The sequence below is a fragment of the Hippopotamus amphibius genome, chromosome 3 (genome assembly GCF_030028045.1).
Source record: "Hippopotamus amphibius kiboko isolate mHipAmp2 chromosome 3, mHipAmp2.hap2, whole genome shotgun sequence".
Classification (NCBI taxonomy): domain Eukaryota; kingdom Metazoa; phylum Chordata; class Mammalia; order Artiodactyla; family Hippopotamidae; genus Hippopotamus; species Hippopotamus amphibius.
Window position 1 is genome coordinate 125478956 of NC_080188.1, and position 17974 is coordinate 125496929.

General features: G+C 56.1%; 1 protein-coding gene across 7 annotated transcripts in view; it reads right to left on the bottom strand.

The window, feature by feature from the left end:
* Window positions 1–17974, bottom strand: part of NRXN2 (neurexin 2) — a 101092-nt gene that overhangs the window by 71142 nt on the left and 11976 nt on the right. For 5 of the 7 annotated variants that reach the window (XM_057726759.1, XM_057726761.1, XM_057726758.1 and 2 more), the window contains exons 3-5: window positions 13442–13471; window positions 11198–11269; window positions 6428–6729 (exon numbers count right to left, since the gene is read on the bottom strand). In XM_057726759.1, coding sequence (XP_057582742.1) covers window positions 6428–6729; window positions 11198–11269; window positions 13442–13471 — 404 coding nt within the window. The remainder of the gene's footprint in view (window positions 1–6427; window positions 6730–11197; window positions 11270–13441; window positions 13472–17974) is intronic. The other 2 variants (XM_057726760.1, XM_057726755.1) reach the window with 2 other exon arrangements.

A 17974-nucleotide genomic window follows, 5' to 3' on the forward strand; every position in this document is an offset into this window, starting at 1 on the left:
CCCCCACCACCACCCCTGCAAGTCCCTGGAATTGGTCAGGCTTTCCCAGAAGCCCAGCCTCCTTCCATACACACCCACAGACCCCTGAGCCTCCACTCCCCACAGCCAGCACCAGGAATTCACTCCCCTATATACGACACCCTAAAAAAGAACACAGAGGCCCACCTCCATCTAAGATCTCTTACTCCTCCCTAAACCATAAGCCAGCTGCTTCTACCCCAGACTCTAGCAGCACCCCCATGTGGCTCTGCGTTCATTTCCTCTCCTCATGGTCTAAGACGGCAGCAAGAACCACCTTCAAAATTACCCTTTGGGGAGGAGATGTCAAAGGGGCCGAGGCAGCTTCGCTTAGTGTATCAGAGGTGTTGGGGCACTATTGCTTGATGTCCACTAAACTGCATGCCCGAGAGTGTGATTGTGAGAAGACAGGTCTTCTAGGGACAGATCCATGAGTTAGAGAGTTATTACAAGCCGTGGGCAAAGGACTAATTCAATAAGACAATAAGGGCCTTGTATAATTAAAAATAACAGTATTCAATATTTAGCAGCTAGAAGAAGTGCTGAATAACCAATATTAATTATTAGTGATGCAGAAGCAGTTTACACAGCAGGAAGACAAGTCTAATTGCAGGTGCAGAGACTGGAGCAGGGGATAACACGTGGTACAAGGACTGGTCCTATTGGCCAGTAGGACTGTCAGGAAATGAAGAGACCAACTAGTCAGGACAAGGAAGCATTAACTTCAGGGCAGCTAAATCCACGGCACCAAAAAAGGTAGGCATTCTCTGGTATCACTATATTTGTCAAATAAGAGAGGGGAAAAAAGGCATTGGAGGTAAAAAAAAAAAAAATCCAACTACTACTCTTTTTTAATTAGAACTGGTTGTGGAGAGTAAAATAAGGAAAAAGCAGTTTTCAACTTTCATGGACAACTTCAATTTTTAACAAGTACAAGAGTGAATTAGGAAACAAGATTGAAGGAATTCCCTGGTGGTCCAGTGGTTAGGACCCACGCTTTCACTGCCAAGGGCTCAGGTTCAGTCCCTGGTCAGGGAACTAAGATCCCACAAGCCACGCAGCATGGCCAAATTTAAAAAAAATGAAAAACAGAAGAAAGAAAGAAGATTGAGAGAGCCTTCCACTGATGTGTCAAGAGATCCAGGCTTCCTCTGATAAATAAAGAGGTTGCGGTGGGTGAATCGGCACTCCTCTAGACCTAGTATTGCAGATCCAGAACGCAGTCCATGATGACCATGCCCGAGGGGGCAATTGTGGGCAAATACTAGAGTGGAGGCTCCACTGGAACCCAAACTGGCACCTGGGACGCAGCAGCCCACACCTTCCCAGATGCCGGGATCTGGAGAGCGGAGGCTTCAGACTAACAAATGAGCAAGGAAGGCTTTGCCCCACCCCCAGAAACAGCTAGAGGGCTCCTGGAGACCAGGAGCCCAAGGACGACAGCACATGATGAGGGAGGAGGGCATCACAGAGGGAAGCAGTCAGTCTTTATAGCAAGTGTAACTTACCATGGCCAAGGGCCTTTGGACAAAGCTTTACCCCATCTCCACCTTGAACTTGGCATAGCTCCAGCCTCTCAAGAAATCCAAGAGGGGGAACTGTACACACAAATCACAAAAATCTGAATGAAGGCGACCTCTGTGGAGCTTGAGCAAGAGAAGCTCAGGACAAAGAAGAGAGGACTTAGAGATAAGAGGGGCCCATTTTTCCAAGAGACAAGCAGAACGTTTAGATGGTTCACGATTTGGGAACATCCAAGAATGGCGGGACCACAAGACTAACGACAGGCACCTTAGCATTGCACACCAAGGCCAACAGCCAGGCCCTCCCGGGAGGCAGAGAAATGGAATCAGACACACACATATTCTCCTACTTCCTGCAGGACACCCTGGGCCAGCTCTTCAACCTTCCTCCTTGGTGAAATGGGAGGATTGTTAGAAACGTTAGGTGAGATACAAAAGAAAAATGAGACCCTTGAACCTGGGGGGGCGGGGGGTGCAGCGGAGGAGCGATGTGAGGGTGTGATCTGAGCACTACTGTAAGAAAGGGGCAGGTCCTGAGGAAACTCTGAGGAGGCGGTGGGAGAGTAAAGTGAGGAGTTTTTCCCAGAGGACAAGAGGTGGTTCTGGGCTCATATGAAATAGTTAGATCTGCTGGGTCCTCGTGTCCAAAACCTCACCAGCTGGCTTCAAGAAAGAGCTCAAAGACACCAGCAAAACCATGAGAAACACAAATAAACACACTCAATAGTTGCTGCTATTAAGCCCTCAAGGAGCTTACCATCTAGAAACAGAGAAAAGAAGTAAACATAAATTATCGACCACACAGAGGGTGACGATAGGGCCAGAACACAGAAAAGAGGGAGAGTTTCCGGGGGGCTCAGAGGATCAAGGAAGGCCTTACAAAGAAGGTGACGGTTAAGCTGGGCCTGAAGGACTGGAAAAAACCCACAACTAACGATGATGGTGGCAGCGAGCCCTCCAGGGCTCACACAGTGCCAGGCACGGGCCATCATCACCTCCGTTAGTCCTCGTGAGCCCCTCTCACTTCGCACAGAGAGGTTACGTAACTTGCCTCAAGTCACTCCAACTAGTGGCAGAGCTGGGATTTGAACCCAGTCTGTCTGACTCAAACTCCAGCTCTAGGGTTTCACCCGGCAGAAAGGAGGATGAGTGGCGGTGTTGGCGGGAGCACTGTGGGAATGAAGAGGGCGGCTTGGGAAGCCGGTGTAGACGGGGCATGCAGAGCAGCACAGTGAGGCCCTAAGACGGGGCGAGTGACAGGCCAGGGAGACAGGGCCGCCCAGGCCAGAAGGTGGGGTAGGGAGTCCCAAGTGCCTGGCGGGCCCCATCCTGGGGGGACTTTCTCCTTGGGGCCCAGAGGGCTCCTGAACATCACACCGAGGAGCGGCCTCACAGCAGCTGGGCAGGAGGAAGCGCCACGTGATCTTTTGGGAGAAAGCTTATCTTCCAGTGTTGGTGCTGGTTAGTGATGAGATGGGTTGGCACTCGGTTTGCATGGTGGGGGGAGGCATACTGGGTACGGGAGGAGAGGGCGCCCAGGATTAAAATAGGCCTCAGGGAATCCTCAGAAGGAATCATTCCTGCAAAGATCGCCCAAGAGACACCACCGGGCACAGGGTCCTCAAGGCTGGGTTCGGAGGGAGAGGAAGGTGAGAGTGGGGTGTGGTCTCAGTCAGGCCTCCTCCGGTCGTGCCTGCACTGTTCTAGGAGCCTCTGGACGATTCCAGGGATCATCATCTGGTTCAGGAGAGGGAGGCAAAATTCTGCCTCCTTTCAGTCTTAGGAGCTGGCCTCTTGACCTGCTCCCAAAGCTGCAAGACCAAGAGGGAGGGAGACCCCCTCAGTGCTTGTCCTGGGGCAGGCTCTCCTCGGGAGGCAGTCTCCCCGGCCATTCTAATCACTTGGGGAAAACCACGCGGATCCGGTGTCCTCTGATCCCAGCCATCTACCCTAAAGGCAGAGGCAGATGTCATTTCTTACATCAGCCCCCGTCCTTGCTCCTGGCTACCCCCAACCCAACGCCACCCCTCAGATCACAAAAGGATCTTTCCAACCAATCCCAGGACGCCACGTGGCCCCTGTGTAAGCGTGTCTGCACGTGGTTTCTCCCCCTCGGCACCACAGACATTTGGGGCCAGATAATTCTTTGCTGCGGGGCTGTCCCGTGCGTTGTGGGGTGTTTAGCAGCATCTTGGCCTCCACCCCCCAGATGTCAGTAGCACCCTCCCCAAGCTGCGACACCCAAAATGTTTCCAGACATTACCAAGTGTCTCCTGGGGGGCACCCCGCTCTCGGTTGAGAATCATTGCTCCAGGGACAACAGGACTCAATAAATTATTAGAAGCCCTGAAAGACAGGCACTCAAAAGGTCTGGTGAGGATGGACTTGGCCACAGATTAGGCCTTGAGCAAGGGCAATGAATCCAGAGCAGAGTCTTGGGGCTGCCCTTCCATTCCCCGACAGTCACAATGGCCAAAAAAGGGCTGCATCTCACATTTAAGGACGTGGACTGGAGTCAAATAAATCTCTCTGGAAACCCTTTCTAAGGAGAGCTCTCAATCAAAGTCCTGAAGCGGACATTCCCACTGGCCACAAAGGCTTGCGTTCGGGTCAACATGACCTGACTCTGCTCTGACCCATCCAGTAGATCAGACCACAGGGAGTGGTCTCCATCAGTTACCAGCTTGGACCCAGGGCTCTGTGGGCTCCAGGAAGAGGCTACTGGGGGGTCACTGTCCACACTCGGTGCTGCTGAGGCCAGCCAGCCTCACCCCCTGCATGTGGCTTTCCCACCTCCCCTGGTCACAGACCTTTCCCTCCTCTCTGTGCCTCTCGAGTTCCTAGAACGTTTAAGATTCCGGCCACTCAGTTGGCACCTGAGTGGCTTTGCTCTGCTTACTTTTAACAGACTCATTGTGTCTCCTCAAGAGCTGAAGGGCTGGGAGGGTGGGGATCATGTCTTTTTCCCCTCAGTACCCAGTACAGACGGACAATATATTGGCCAAAGGACACATGGATAGGGAGTCTGGGCTTACAGCGTGTTGCCAAAGGCAGTACCAGGTGACAGCACTGGTCCTAGGGAAGGAACGTCAGCAAGAAGGCAACCCCGCCCACCCCTGCAGTAAATGTGGGTGGCACCTCAAATATGACAAATGCACACACACTCAGATTTGCTCAGACAGTCGTGAAAACACAGGACAGCCCTCTGGCTGGGTCAGGGGATGATGTGACATGAAGGGGGCACTGCCCTGAAGAGGAGGGCTGCTCTTCAGAGCTCGGGGGGCACCGAGAGCAGGTGCCTGGGTGGAAGCCCGACTACGGCAGGGAGCAGTGGCTCGGAAAGAGTAGGTTGGTTAGTCACGGTGTCCCCACAGCAAGGGGAAGGCACCAGATGAGGGGGACTCCCCATCAGATCCTCACTCAATGGGCTGAAGAAGAGCAGGTGAGAACCGTGTGAGGTCAGCCAGAAAACCGTCCCTGCCCACCACCTCCCCACATGAGCCTTTTAGTGGGAGGAAGGGGAGGAGCAGAAGCAGGGTGACCATGATGGTGAAAAGGAGAGACAACAGAAGTTCAGCCACCAGGAAGGTCAGCTAGAACCAGAAAATACAGAGCAGATACCTAGTAAGAGAAGGGCTGCAATCCTGCAGAGACAGCGCCACCCAGGGCACGGAGGCTCTGTGTTCCTGGCTGCACTCAGCCTGCTGGAGGTGGAGCTGGAAAAGCATCCCCACCACCAGCTACAGAAACTGGTGGGCCCGGAGAGAAGGACCAGCAAGAGCCTGGGTACCGGGACCCCAGGTGCCAAGCTAGCGAGCGAGCAGGGCAAGGAATCAGGAGGTGGAGACAGGAGCCACCAGGACACACAGAGGCCTCTCCTGCTTTCGAAGAAGGGTCTGGCTGGGACTCTGCTTGAGGTGGGAACTTCTCCGGGCAGGAAACAAGCTGTGGGGGGCTGCCGTCAAGCAGAAGCGGGGCTAGAGGGAGAGCTTCCCTTGCCATAACCACCCTGCGCCTTGTGAGAGGCGAAGAGGCCACTAAGAGGACAGAGCCAACGCCCAGAAGCACCAGGCCCCTGGCAGGGGGTGGAAGGGAGTCTGGAAGCTGGAGCTGAGGGGACGCTGAGGAGAAGAGGCCTGTCCTGCCTAAAGGGACCGTCCCAAGAGTTTCTTCAAGCTCCCGCATGGGCTGGCCTGCAAGCCATGAAAAGATAGCCACTGACCCCTGGGAGAGGCTGCGCCCCTTTGGAGGGGGCCCCTTTGGAGGGACGAGAGAGAGAGAGTGTGCTGCTGGAGGAGAGGCAGGACAGGACCAAGCCCTCGCCAGCTCTCTCCCCTCTCACACCTGCTGCCCCGACCTTGCTCAGAGCCCAGCCCTGCCTCTGCCCTAGAAAGGCCTCGCCTAAGGGCAGGCCACACCCCACCTCACATGTCCCATGATTTCTGCCCTCACAAGACACCTGCCACACCAGAGTCTGGCCAAAGTCTCCCCTCCCGTAGCACCCCAGGGCCCCGCCAGTTCAAGTTCTATCTCATTCCTCCCATCTCCTGAATACCCTCCTGCCAGTTCACCTGATTTCTCAACCCCAGCCCTTGAAACCCCAGCCCCTGGCACCAATCTGAGCCTGGCCCTTCTGCTTCCCTCGGGCTCCAGCCCCGGGCAGCTCTGCAGCCTCCTCTCTAGGGCAGTATCCTGGACCCTGAAGCCTGCCCGCTACAGCCGCACTCCTGGACCCTCCCAGCCCACCCGACGCCTAACTCTTCTTCAGAACCACGCCTTGCTGCCCGGCCCTGATGCCTCCCCCCCCAACCCAGGCAGTGCCCTCTCCCCGCTCCCATTTGGCCCCAGACGCAGCTGGCCCCCGGCCTTCTTCTCGCTCCCCCTACCTGGCGCAGGTTTCGAGTGACCCGGACATCGTGCCAGGCGTTGTCGTTGAACTTGCCGTTGACGGGTTCCACAAGGGCCTCAAAGGCTCCTGAGCCCAGGTTGATGACGAGCCAGACGGCCCCCGATTTGAGGGACAGGTTGACATAGTCGGCCGACTTGCCCGTGTGCAGCATCAGCCCGTTGCGCTGCAGGGTGCGGAAGGCCAGCGTGATCTCGTCCGTGCTGCTCTGGATTGGGTTGTGTGACAGGTCGTAGCAGAAGAACTCATTGCCTTTGAAGGTCGCCACAAACTCCTCCTTGCCTGGATGCCGCGGTGGGGAAACGGGAGAGGGCTGAGTGGGGCAGGGCACTCCAGACCCTCCCTCTTCCCCTCCAGCCACCCAGGCGCAGGTCCTGGGCCACCAGAGCCCCTTGATTGCAACTGCAAGCTTTAGGCTCCCTCCCCTCCCCCTCACTGTCCACCCTTCTCTCTGGACCCTGCTGTCTTTGCTGTCAGAAGTCAGCTTCCCCCATGTCTGTCTCCCAAGCAGGAGCCTGTTAAGTGGCTCTCACACTGACAGCTGACAATTAAGCTGCCACAGGGCCGGGAGATGCAGACATTCTCACTGTCTCCTCCCCACCAGCCCGCCATCAGCCACTCCCCTTAACAAAAGGACGTGGAAGAGAAACGAGAGGCTGCACCTGATCACTTCCTGGAGTCCCCGCTCTGTGGCAGGGGCACCAAGGTCCTCCTGAGTGCAGCCTAACTCTCCCTCCTGCCTCTTCTCAGTGCCTGGGGACAGTCTCAGGCCTCAACACATGAGATGGGACTAGTAGGCCTGCTTCGTAGCAGTGAGCAGCTGAGGAGAATGGGCTGGGGGTGGGGGCAGGGGGAAGCATGGGAGGGCGATGCAGGTGACAAGGACGTGTGCCGGGGGCGGTGGGCCACTGGGCGGGGCTTACACAGGTGACCAACAGGTCAGCTGTCACCTGCCCCCCCAGCTTCCTAGTTCAACCTGAGAGGACAGCGCAGACAGGCCCTAGGTGAAGAGCCTCCAAGGGTCCCCAGAGGGCACGTGTGGGAGCCCTGTGTGCCAGGAGATGATTGGGGCTACAGTGCATGGGCAGGCCTGGCTCTCGTGCGTGTGTGTACGTGTGTGTGTACGTGTGTATATGCGTGTGTAAGCACCCAGCATGGGGCTCCTTCCGCTGGCACTCTTTAAACAGAAATGAAAACTGGGACTTTTAGCTTTCTATAAGTGGGTGACAACAGCTCAGTGGAGGAAAGGTGGGGTCCCAGCCCTATACCTTCACAAGCCAGAGCCCACACAGAGGGAAGAAAACAGGCCGTGGAGCCAAAAGAGCACAGAGGACCTGGACTCTGACAGCAGCTCGCTTCTCCTCCCAGCAGGCAAGGGTTCAGCCACCTTGCAGGGAGGATGAGGGCGAACAAGACGGCCGGCCAAGGACCTTCACGGAGTGCAGAGGTTCTCAGCACAGGCTCCCAGGCGCAGGAAGAAGCAGGGCACAATGCCAGGGGGCACACACGACCTTCGGAAGGCACCTGCCCCCCTACAGGCCAGGCCCTAGCAGCAGGCACCGCGTGTGGAAGCCGTGGCTCCGTGGGAGCATCTCCTGCAGATGCCTCTCCCCTGGACAACAGCCCCACTCTCTCCCTCCGGGCAGGCTGCCCACAGACTCAGTCCTCACTGCCTCCGGATGCCAAGGCACCAGCTGCTGCCCCAGAGCCTGGCACCGCACTCACTGCAGCTGGCAAGGCCCGGTTTCCTGAGGCCACGGGGCAGCGAGGCTGGTGGGGCGTGGGCCACATAGGGACAGCCGGAAGCCCCACTCTGCCTATGTTGGGGGTCCAGTGGGGAGGGCCAGGAAACAAAGCGGAGGAGTCAAGGAGAAATAAGAAGGGGAAGGTGGGGGAGAATGGCGACATGAATGGACGCCACGTAGAGAAGGAGAAAGATGGACCATCAGGGACAGAAGGGAAATGGAGACGGCGCAGAGCTGTGAGGGAGCAAGGGGTGATGGGCAGAAGCAATCTGGATAAAGATGAGGGCAAACTGGGAGGGGACAGGTAAGGGTGATGGGAAGAGGGCCAGCAAGGAAAGCGGGACAGAGACCTCCAGGGAAAGGAAGCCAAAGGTTTCTCAGGGCCTTGCTGTTTCCATAGCAACCAGGCCTGCTGCCCAGGCACTGCCAGAGCCAGGGGGCTTAAGGACCAGAAAAGGGAACGTGTTTGACCTTGAGTTTGCTCTGCGTCCTAGTCCCTCCCAGAATCCGGGCCTCCCCTCCCACTCCCTCACTTTCACTGCAGTCAAAGAAAATATTAAAGGGAGAGTCAAACAGAAGGAAAAGAAAGAATAAGGCAACCACGTGAAAAAGTGATTGGAACAGAACAAAAGAGGCCAGTAAAAAGGAGAGAGGCGGGCCTAGGGCTGGACCATGGCTGCCAAGGCAAAGTGGAGAAATGAGGCCATTCCTCGACTCCTCTGGGCTCTGGCTCCGGTCTCCTAGGAGAGGAGACAGAGCCAGCCACTCTGCAGCCGGAGTCTACACGTTCTCCAATGCCTGCCACCACCAGACGCAGGTAGGCCCAGGGGTGGAAAGAGGCTTGGAGCAGCCAGAGGGAGCCTGAGAGAATTGGAGGAGAGTGACAGAAAAGAGAGGAGTAAACATGAACAAGGAAACCCACCGGGGTGGGAAGGACAGAGACAGCCCCTGAGTGGGGAGAAGGCAGCAGGACCTCGAGGGATCGGTGCGGGGGACTCTGTCGGGTAATGATGTGGGGGCTGCCCTGCCCACAGTGCTCAGAAGGGCACAAACCAGATCTGAGAAGACGCAGACCCAAAACAGCAGGGGGCGCTCTCCCTCATCTGGCCACGCTGACAACCCCAGAACTACAACTCCCAGCAGCACTTGAACAGCTATGGCTCCTAATGGTCCCTGGCACCAAAAGGGGGTCATGGCTGGTACTTGTTTATCTCCTAGGGTCGGGGGTGTGGAGCCCCACAAGTGTCCCCAGTCAAGCTGAATGTGGCTAGAGACCAGTCGTTGTGGTGCTGGATCTCCGAAGGCTGTGAGGGGCAGAAGAGCTGCCTCCTTTCCAGGCCCAGCTCAAAGCCCTTCTCTGGGAAGGTCCCCAGCCCCCGGAGCCCCTCCCTACTCTCAGGCACTACAGCTGTCTGTTCTGCTCATTTGGCACTTGCTGCCTAGTAACATCTTGTACTGCTCCCTTGAGAGGAAGTGTGATGTGAGGAAGAAAACCTGGGCACTAATACTGGCTCTTGCACCAGCTTTGTGACCTTGGCCAAGAGGCAACATCTCTAAGCCCCAGCTTCCCCCTCAGGACAAAGGAGCTCATCATCGGCCTACCTCATAGGTTGCTGTGGGCATCTAGAAAGAGACCAGACCGGGTGAGGCTTCATAAACTCTAAACCATTCCACACATAAATGACTCTTGCACTGGGGTGTAACTTTCCGTGTGTGTATGTGCTGCCTCTCTCTCTAGATCAATGAAAAATTAACTCCTCTGCACAACGTCTGCACTTTGCCTATACTTTGCATGTACCACACTTTATTGTAGTTATTTGTTAGAACGTCAATGAGGCCCTTGAGAACAGAGCCCATTCACCCATTTAAAATAAATCTGCTGAGCACACGCCTATATATGTGCCAGGAGCTGTGGCGAGCACCAGGGGTGTATGAACGAAAATACCCAATCACTGTCCTCAGAGAGCTCGGCTGAGTGGGGGAGGCAAGCATGTAAAGTGACAGCTACTCGCCGAGTGGTGTGGCAAGTGATTTAATGGATGTGTAGACAAAGGGAACGCCATCTGGGTTTGCCTGGGGAGTTCAGGGGAGACTTCCAGTGTGGTGGCCTGGCTGCTTTTTTGAGAGTCAGCTGAAAGAGATACCAAATGGCTGGGAAAGAGGGCAGGGATGGCAGAAATCCAGGCCGACAGAACAGCGCGTACTGAAGAATGGGACTCGATAGCCCCAGGGCTTGGCACCCACTGGAGCTCCTTGAGGGGTTGCTACATTGCCCTGGAAACTTCTTAGGGAAGAGATTCTCTTAAAAGAGGCGGCCTCAGTGCAGAAAAAAAAGGAGCTTGAAACCTACAGCCCTGAGACAGGAAAAAGGGCCCCAGGCTGGCCTCAGGGACATTGGCAAGTGTCAGTTTCCTCATCTGTAAACCAAGGGCGATGAGCCCTTGCACAAGGGGTCACGAAGGCTCATTTAGATGACGCATGTGATATATAACCTATTACAAATGCCACATCTCCCAACCAGAATCCCCCTGGGCTGACACTTAGCCTGCTTCCAGAATTTGATGGTTAAATGGGGGGGTTGACCCTGCTGCCTACCCACTCTCCCAGAGAAACAGATACTTTCTAGGCATCCCTGTTCTTTGGCCTGAACAACGGCCACAAAAAGACATTTGTGGGGACTTCCCTGGAGGCCCAGGGGTTAAGACTCCACACTTCCACTGCAGGGGGCATGGGTTCCAGCTCTGGTCGGGGAACTAAGATCTGCACGGGCAAGAAAAAAAAAAAAAAGACACTAGAAAGAGTGTTCTAGAAAGAGGTCATCAGGACAACAGGGCTTTGGGAAAGAAATGGAGGTTTGTGCCCCTTTATACCAGGGCAGGTACTGCCGTGGACCTCAGCGGGGGTAGAAGGGGATATGCCGCTGTTGGCTCGGCTGCCCTCCAGGAAGTGAAGTTGGCCTGCAGGGGGTGAGGGCTGGGCTCTCTGGGGATGGTGGGGTCACTGACCTTTTGTCGGCTGGTGCACATCGCCGGCTCCTCCTCTCCCGGCCCCCCCCTCGGAGAACAGTAAGGACCCTACTGGAGAAGCAGAATTGGGGAGTCAGGCACAAGGGCCTACCCAGGCAGTCCCACCCCAGCCTTGAGGTGATGGAGGGTCCTCTCCAGGGTGGAGGGCCTGCTTGGGCGGTATGAGGTGGGGGTGGGGTTCTGCTCTAGGGACTCACTTGCTACAGGGCCTCTGAGGAAAGAGCCAGTTGACAAACCGAGAACCGTCAGTCCCACAAACCCATCAGACTCAGGACCACTGACTTCCGCCCCTTGCCCAGGGGTGGAAGGAGCAGAGGAGCAGAGGCCTCACTGCTGGTTCAGGAGCCCCTTCTGCCCGACAACATGCAAACAGGCCAGCCGTGGGGGCCCTGAGCTCCAGATTCTCCCCCACTCTCAGCCCCACTCTGCTGGGCCAGGTTCCTGTTCTTCGACTCATCCAATAGCCTGACACAACACCCCTCTTCCAAAATCGCCCCATTCCCGCACCAAAGCCCTCTTCTGTTCCATCCTCGAGGCAAGCCAGGTTCTCCCTCCACACCTATTCATCTACTACAGTGAGTGCTCTCAACGTTGCCTTCATCCATTTCTTGGCCAGTTAGACCAACGGGCTTCCCTGGGAAGGGCCATGCTCTGTTGGCTCCTCGTCCCTCTACTGTGCCCTCAGCAGGGCTGCACACACCAGGAGGTCCTGCCTGGCTGAGCTCACTGTGGATGTGGGAAGGCCGTTCTCAGGGAGGACCTCCCACTCGCTGCCGCCCAGCCCCCCAACCCTGGGCCTCCTCTCCAAAGTCCCCTCAGGTGCAGGCACATGTCACCAAGTCTGGGCTCCAGGCTGCCTTGAGCTCTCCGCCCACTCCTGGCCAGTAGCTCCCCCAGGCACCACACCTACTGCCAGACCCCATGAGATGGATCTTAAGGGGAATTCAAGAATGGAGTTTCAAAGTCCCTGTTTGGGCCCTTACTCCAATCCCAATCATCAGACCTAAAGCTAGAATAACACCTGGACTGTGGACTTTCGGGGGGCAGAGGGGTGACTTTAGGGATCCTTCAGGCCTTCATCTATGACGAAGGTGAGCCACAGCCAGCACCCCGGAACCAGGCATTGAGAGGCAAGAAGGTTGTGAGTAAACCCACCAGGCCCTGACTCCCCACTCGGGACTCCCTCTTTCCCCACATTTCTTGCCATAATTTCACATCCCTGCAAGAATCCCGGGTCTCTACCTCCCCAGACCTAAATCCATCCCAAATTCCAGACCTGAGTCTCCCCCACAGCCCAGCCTTCATCCTCTAGGCCTCTCCTGCCTACAGGCTAAGGACCCCACCCCATCCCTATGGAAGATAAGCCCTAACAGAAGACCACCCTGGACAGGGGCGCAGTGCCTGCGGGTCTGGGAGGGAGTCAGCGACAGAAAGGTCAGAGCGGGGTGGGGGAGTCATGGTCAGGACTCCTGGGCTCTGTCTCCAGGTTTGCCGAATACCAGGGCTTTTAAAGATGGTAAGGACTTGGTCGAAGGGAGGCTAAAAATAGACGAACCGTCCCAACGGTACCACCAATTAAAGGCTGTGTAATCACTAGCAAGTCACTTCATCTCTCTGGGCCTAAATGTCCTCATCTGTCAAATAGGGTCAGGAGACATCCACCTGACACAAGGGTGAGGGTGTACGGGGTGGGGGTGGGGGCAGCCGTGGAAAGGGGGCATCCCACAGCAGCAGGGTGAGGGCAGTGAGGCTGCCTAAAATCCTCTTCCTCCAGCCCATGCTTTTCTCTTTTTATTTGGGTTCACAGAAAAGAAAGAATGATCAGAATGGGTGGAAGGAAATAAAACACCACCATGAGAAAGAAAGAAAGAAAAAGAAAGGAAAAAAAAAGCAAGATACACTATCAGGAAAACACAAAAAGGTGACTGGAGACAACGGCAGGAGTTCAAACATCTCTTGATGTCAGAAACCAAGGTGGGATGAGGGCGGATGGAGTGTGTCGGGGGAGGTGAGGGAGGGGAGAGCACACACCAGGACCAGCCCCCCCCATCCCCGCCCCAGTGCCCGAATAAAATAAAGACATGGCAGAGGAAGGGGGTCGGAAGGCAGGAAGGAGGCGGGACAGGTGGAGGAGGGGGAAGGGAGGGGAGGGGACAGAAAATCCAGGTGCAGGTTGGGGGCCATCCAGTCCAATCCAAACCAAACCAGAACTTCAAACCATACCTTCGCTGTTTAACGTCAGGTGAGCCGGACCTTGGAAAGGGGAAGGAGAGAAAGAAAGAAAGGAGAAAAAAAAAAAAAGAAGAAGAAGAAAAAAGAAAGAAAAGGGGAAAGAAACAAAGAAAACACGAGTCATCAAAATCAGCCAGAGAGAAGGGAGAAAAAAGCTTTTACTGCCACAATTTAAAAACCCTTTTTAACTTGTGACAGACATCGGGGGAAAGCCCCCAGCCCAGAGCTGAGGAAAGGGGCCCGATGCCGAAACAGAGGGTGGAGGGCACGAGAAGGGGGGGTGAGAGAGAGAGAGAAGGGGGGTGCTGGAGAGGGTGAGGGGGGTACAGGTAGAACCAGAGGAAGGGGCAGGGAGTTACTGCAGGGGGAGAGGAGATTTTGGTTTCTTTTTTTTTCTTCTTGCCGGAAAAAAAAAAAGGAAAAGGAGGAGAAGCATGAGACTGGGAGGGCTGCTTTTTTCCTTTTTCTTTTTTTCTTTTTTTTTTTCTTCCGGGAGGCGGAGAGAAAAAAAAAAACGGTCAACGAGAAAAACGATTCGGATGGAGGAGAAAATAAAACACGACACAAAAATCAAAGCCACCTGGAGAAAGAGAGAGTGTCCTGTTAGCGTGGGATTGAGCGGGCAAGAGGGATTTCCAACCCCCACATCCCATCCCGTTACCCCACGAGCCTGGCAGAGACCCCGAAGACGGGGGTGTGAGGAGCCGGGGCCTAGAGGGAATCTCCCACCAAAGAGGCCTGTGGAAAGGCACCTGCCCAGGTCCAATCCTCCCAGCTGCCCCCCCACAACAGCCTCCGAATGGGTAGCAGGCACGCTGCACACCCGTGTTCTACGAGGAAACTGGGATTTGGGAGGACAAAGTTAGCTCAGCAGCAGGTAGGAGGAAGCAGAATCTAGGGAAACGCTGGAGCAAAGATGAGGGCCTCGATGCTTCCACAGGGAGGACTGGGAGGCCCAGCCAGCACTCTTGGACAGCAAAAACCAAAGAGGGCAGCCAGGACCCATGGGCAGGAGCCCCAGCTCTCTGAGAGGTGGACACACCTCATTCAAAACTATTCTATGAACCCCCTTTCTCTGGCCAGGCCCCCTCTGAGGGGACTCAAAAGCTGAACTGTGAAAACAGAAAACAGAAACCCTACAGCCAAGACTGAGAGCAAGATTGGCTGGGATTTTTTTGGGGGGGTGCCCTGGTCCCTTGAGAGAGCCTGGTCAGCCCCGATTTGGGGCCCCCCCTCAGTCTTAGGGGGAGAGACTCTGGCCCATTGGACTAGTACCCCAGTCCCCGACAGAAGGCACCAGCCAAGCAAAACTCCCCCCCAGAAAGGCTGGCAGCACCAGGCCCCACAGCTGAGCTGGGACCCCAGGGCTCCCGGAGATGACCAGCTGGCCCCACCAAACCTCAGCCTCGCCCCCTACCCCCATCCCTGCATCCGTGGTGTCTGGTCAAGAGCGTGGGGAATAAACAGCCCTGCAGTACCACCTTGCCCTTGGAAACCATCCCAGCTGCTTGTGGCCGTGAGATGTGGCCCTAGGGGATAAAAAACCAGGACCAGGACGGAAAATAGGGAAAAGCGCTCCAGGTGTCTCTGGGGCAAGGCTGAAGGCTAGGATGCCTGGATTCCAAAAACAAAGGCAGCAAAAAGGCCAGAAAGGTATGGCTGGGGCCCAAGGGCCTGGATCCTGTGGAAGATGTGGGTAGATGTTTCAGGTTGCCCTCTTCTTGTCTCGGGCAGCAATGGTCTCTTCCCACCTCTGGATCTGAGGCCATTTGGGGGAGGGCGCCACAGCTGCTTAGGGTTGCCTCGGGACAAAACAGCTCTTGGGAAGACACAGGTTTTATCCACGAAACAGGAGGGGACCCAAGCATTTGCACCAAGTCTTATTCCTTGCTCTGAATGCCCCCCACCAACTCTTTTCCCAAGAACTACCAGCATCATCTTCCAAACCCCCTAAATCCAGGACCCAGACCCAGGGCCCTAACCCCTCATCCAACTCTTCTAGGCCCAGGAGCCGAGTGCCCTGTGAATCTACCTTCTGTCCCCTCAGGCCTGTACCACTGCTGGGGGGAGCAGCATCTCTGCCTCGCAGACCCTTCCGCTGCCCAGCTCCCAGCCAGCCTCATTAGCATGCGGCACTCTCCCTCTGTCGCCACGGCAACCAGCTGCTCAGCTCCCTCAGGCGTGACAGCACCAGCCATCTTGGGGAAGGGGAGGCCGGTTCCCTGCCCCATCTACCCTCAGCTCAGCCTAGCCTGGCCCGAGGGTGCTCTCCCTAAAGCCTGCCTCCCTGCCTGGCCTGAAATCTCTGCTCTCCCCATGCCCCGGCTCCCTTCCTTACGCCCCTTCTCACTTCCACCTGTGGCATCAGCCCTTCCTCCGGCCACTGGAAAACAGGCTGCCAGTGACCCATTGCATTACCAAGGGTCCTCTCCTAGGGCACTTTATCTGGCTGCTTCTGGGTCTTCTCTCCCTGATACGAAAGGCTAGGGGGAAAGGAGGCGGGGCTACCGGGATCCCCAAAAGGTGATGCCTGGGGAGCAGGATGGCTGGGTTCCTGGGAGAAAACTAGGCCTGAGGCACAGTGTCGAAGGACCAGACAAGAGGGTGAAGGCACGGAAGACTCAGAGATCTAAAGAGGGACCTGCAGAGTCCAGAACAGGGTGCCACCGAGGAGTCCCCCCAGCCCAGCCCTGTGAAGGCACCACCTGGCAGACCCACCTCCACACTCTCAGCCTCACTGCCTTAATCTCCTACCCAAACCCCAGGGAGGACCAGCATCTAAAGAAGGAAGAGGGTTATTGGGGACAAGATTGAGAGGCACACAAGCAGCCATGACACAGAGACACACAGATACATCACACCCTTGGGTGTACACACACACACACACGCACACACAGCCTCAGACACACACCCCTGCACAGTCACTGACATGCAGGCACACACAGACCAGCCACATCCAGACCAGCAGGCCACCACAGCACCTCCAAGAGATGGTTAAGCGGTCTCATTCCCCACTTGCCCCCAAAGCCCAGCTTCCCGTCTTGTCCCTCTGTTCTACTTGTTTGGAGAAGAACTCTTTCCTTTTTCTTCCCCTTCAGCTCCAGGCCACTGGTCCGTGTCCTTCCTCTTCCCACCTCTACTTACCCCCTCTCCTTCCTCTTGCCTGCCTGCCCCTCCTCCCTCCCCTCCCCACCCCAACCCCGAGCCTCTCCTCTCCTCCACCCTCTCCCTCTCTTCCTCCTCCATCTCTCCCTTTGTTCCGGAGCAGACATGACATCAAGAGCAAGTAAAAGTCACATCAGCACTAAATCTTATCTCCAGTCCTCAGAAGGCTGCGTCCACACAGACACGCAGACTCTCTCTCTCACACACACACAGAGGTAAACACTGACACACGCAGAGGCAGACACAGACAGGACAGATGCAGACACAGATGCAGACACTCCTACAGAGGCACGCGGAGATGTGGGCCACGCCACAGAAGGCACGACGCTGGAGGGGCACACACCTCCACACACTCTCAGACCCACCTACACAGGCTTACGTGTACAGACGTGCACAAAGACACACAGACACAACAGAGCAGCAGAGCTGCATGGACAAGTGTACACACAGATTCACACACACACACACAAACACAGGTGCCTGCTCACAGGGATCAGGGGACCTGAGGACACCCAAGGAGAAGGGACATCAGAGAGAGAGACAGCCAAACCGTGAACACCATGAGGGAAAGTGGATTCCAGCCCCACCCTCAGGCCAAGCGCCCCTCGCCTTCTTTCCTTCCCGCGACTCCTGCATCCAGGGCAGGGCCGGCCGGGGAGCTCCCAGCCTGGGGTCGCGCACGTGCTTCGCACCCCCGCTGCTCCAGGAAGAAAGTGTGGGACAGGTTTGGTGACTGGGGTCCTATCTCCCTCCCAGCCCGCTGCTTGCCCTCCCTGTGGGGGCTGCATGAGCCCCGCTACAGCCCAGCCGTCAAGCCTGGACCATCCAACCCAGTCTTCCGTCCCTGACCCAGTCCACCTCGAAGAAGGAAAAGAAACAGCGAGAAGCACAGCAAGAGGAGAAGGTTCAGAGAATGACAGGAACCCAGGGAAAGCCTGAGAAAGGACAGAAACAGAGAGGTCCAGGGACAGAGCCCTGGAGAAAAAGAGAGGCAGAGACAAAAACCAGAGAGAGAGAAAAAAGGCAAATGAAGCAGAAGACAGGGAAAGAATGGACAGAGAGACCCCGAGCGAGGCACGCTCCCCACCCTTCCCTGGGCCTGGGCTGAAGGAAGAAGCAGACTACCCCTACCTACCTACTCCAGCCCATGAGACAGGGGACAGGGGACTGTCAGTGTGCAAAGAGGAGAAGCTGCCACCCAGCCCACACCCCCTGACCTGGGAACCCGACCCCCCACCCTCTGCCTGCACTCTTCAGACCCAGCAGATTCTACCCAAGCACCACCCCTGTCCCCACCCCAGCCCCTGGCAGTGTGGCCTTTCTAAGCTTCCTCAGCTGGACTGGGCAAAAACACATGTC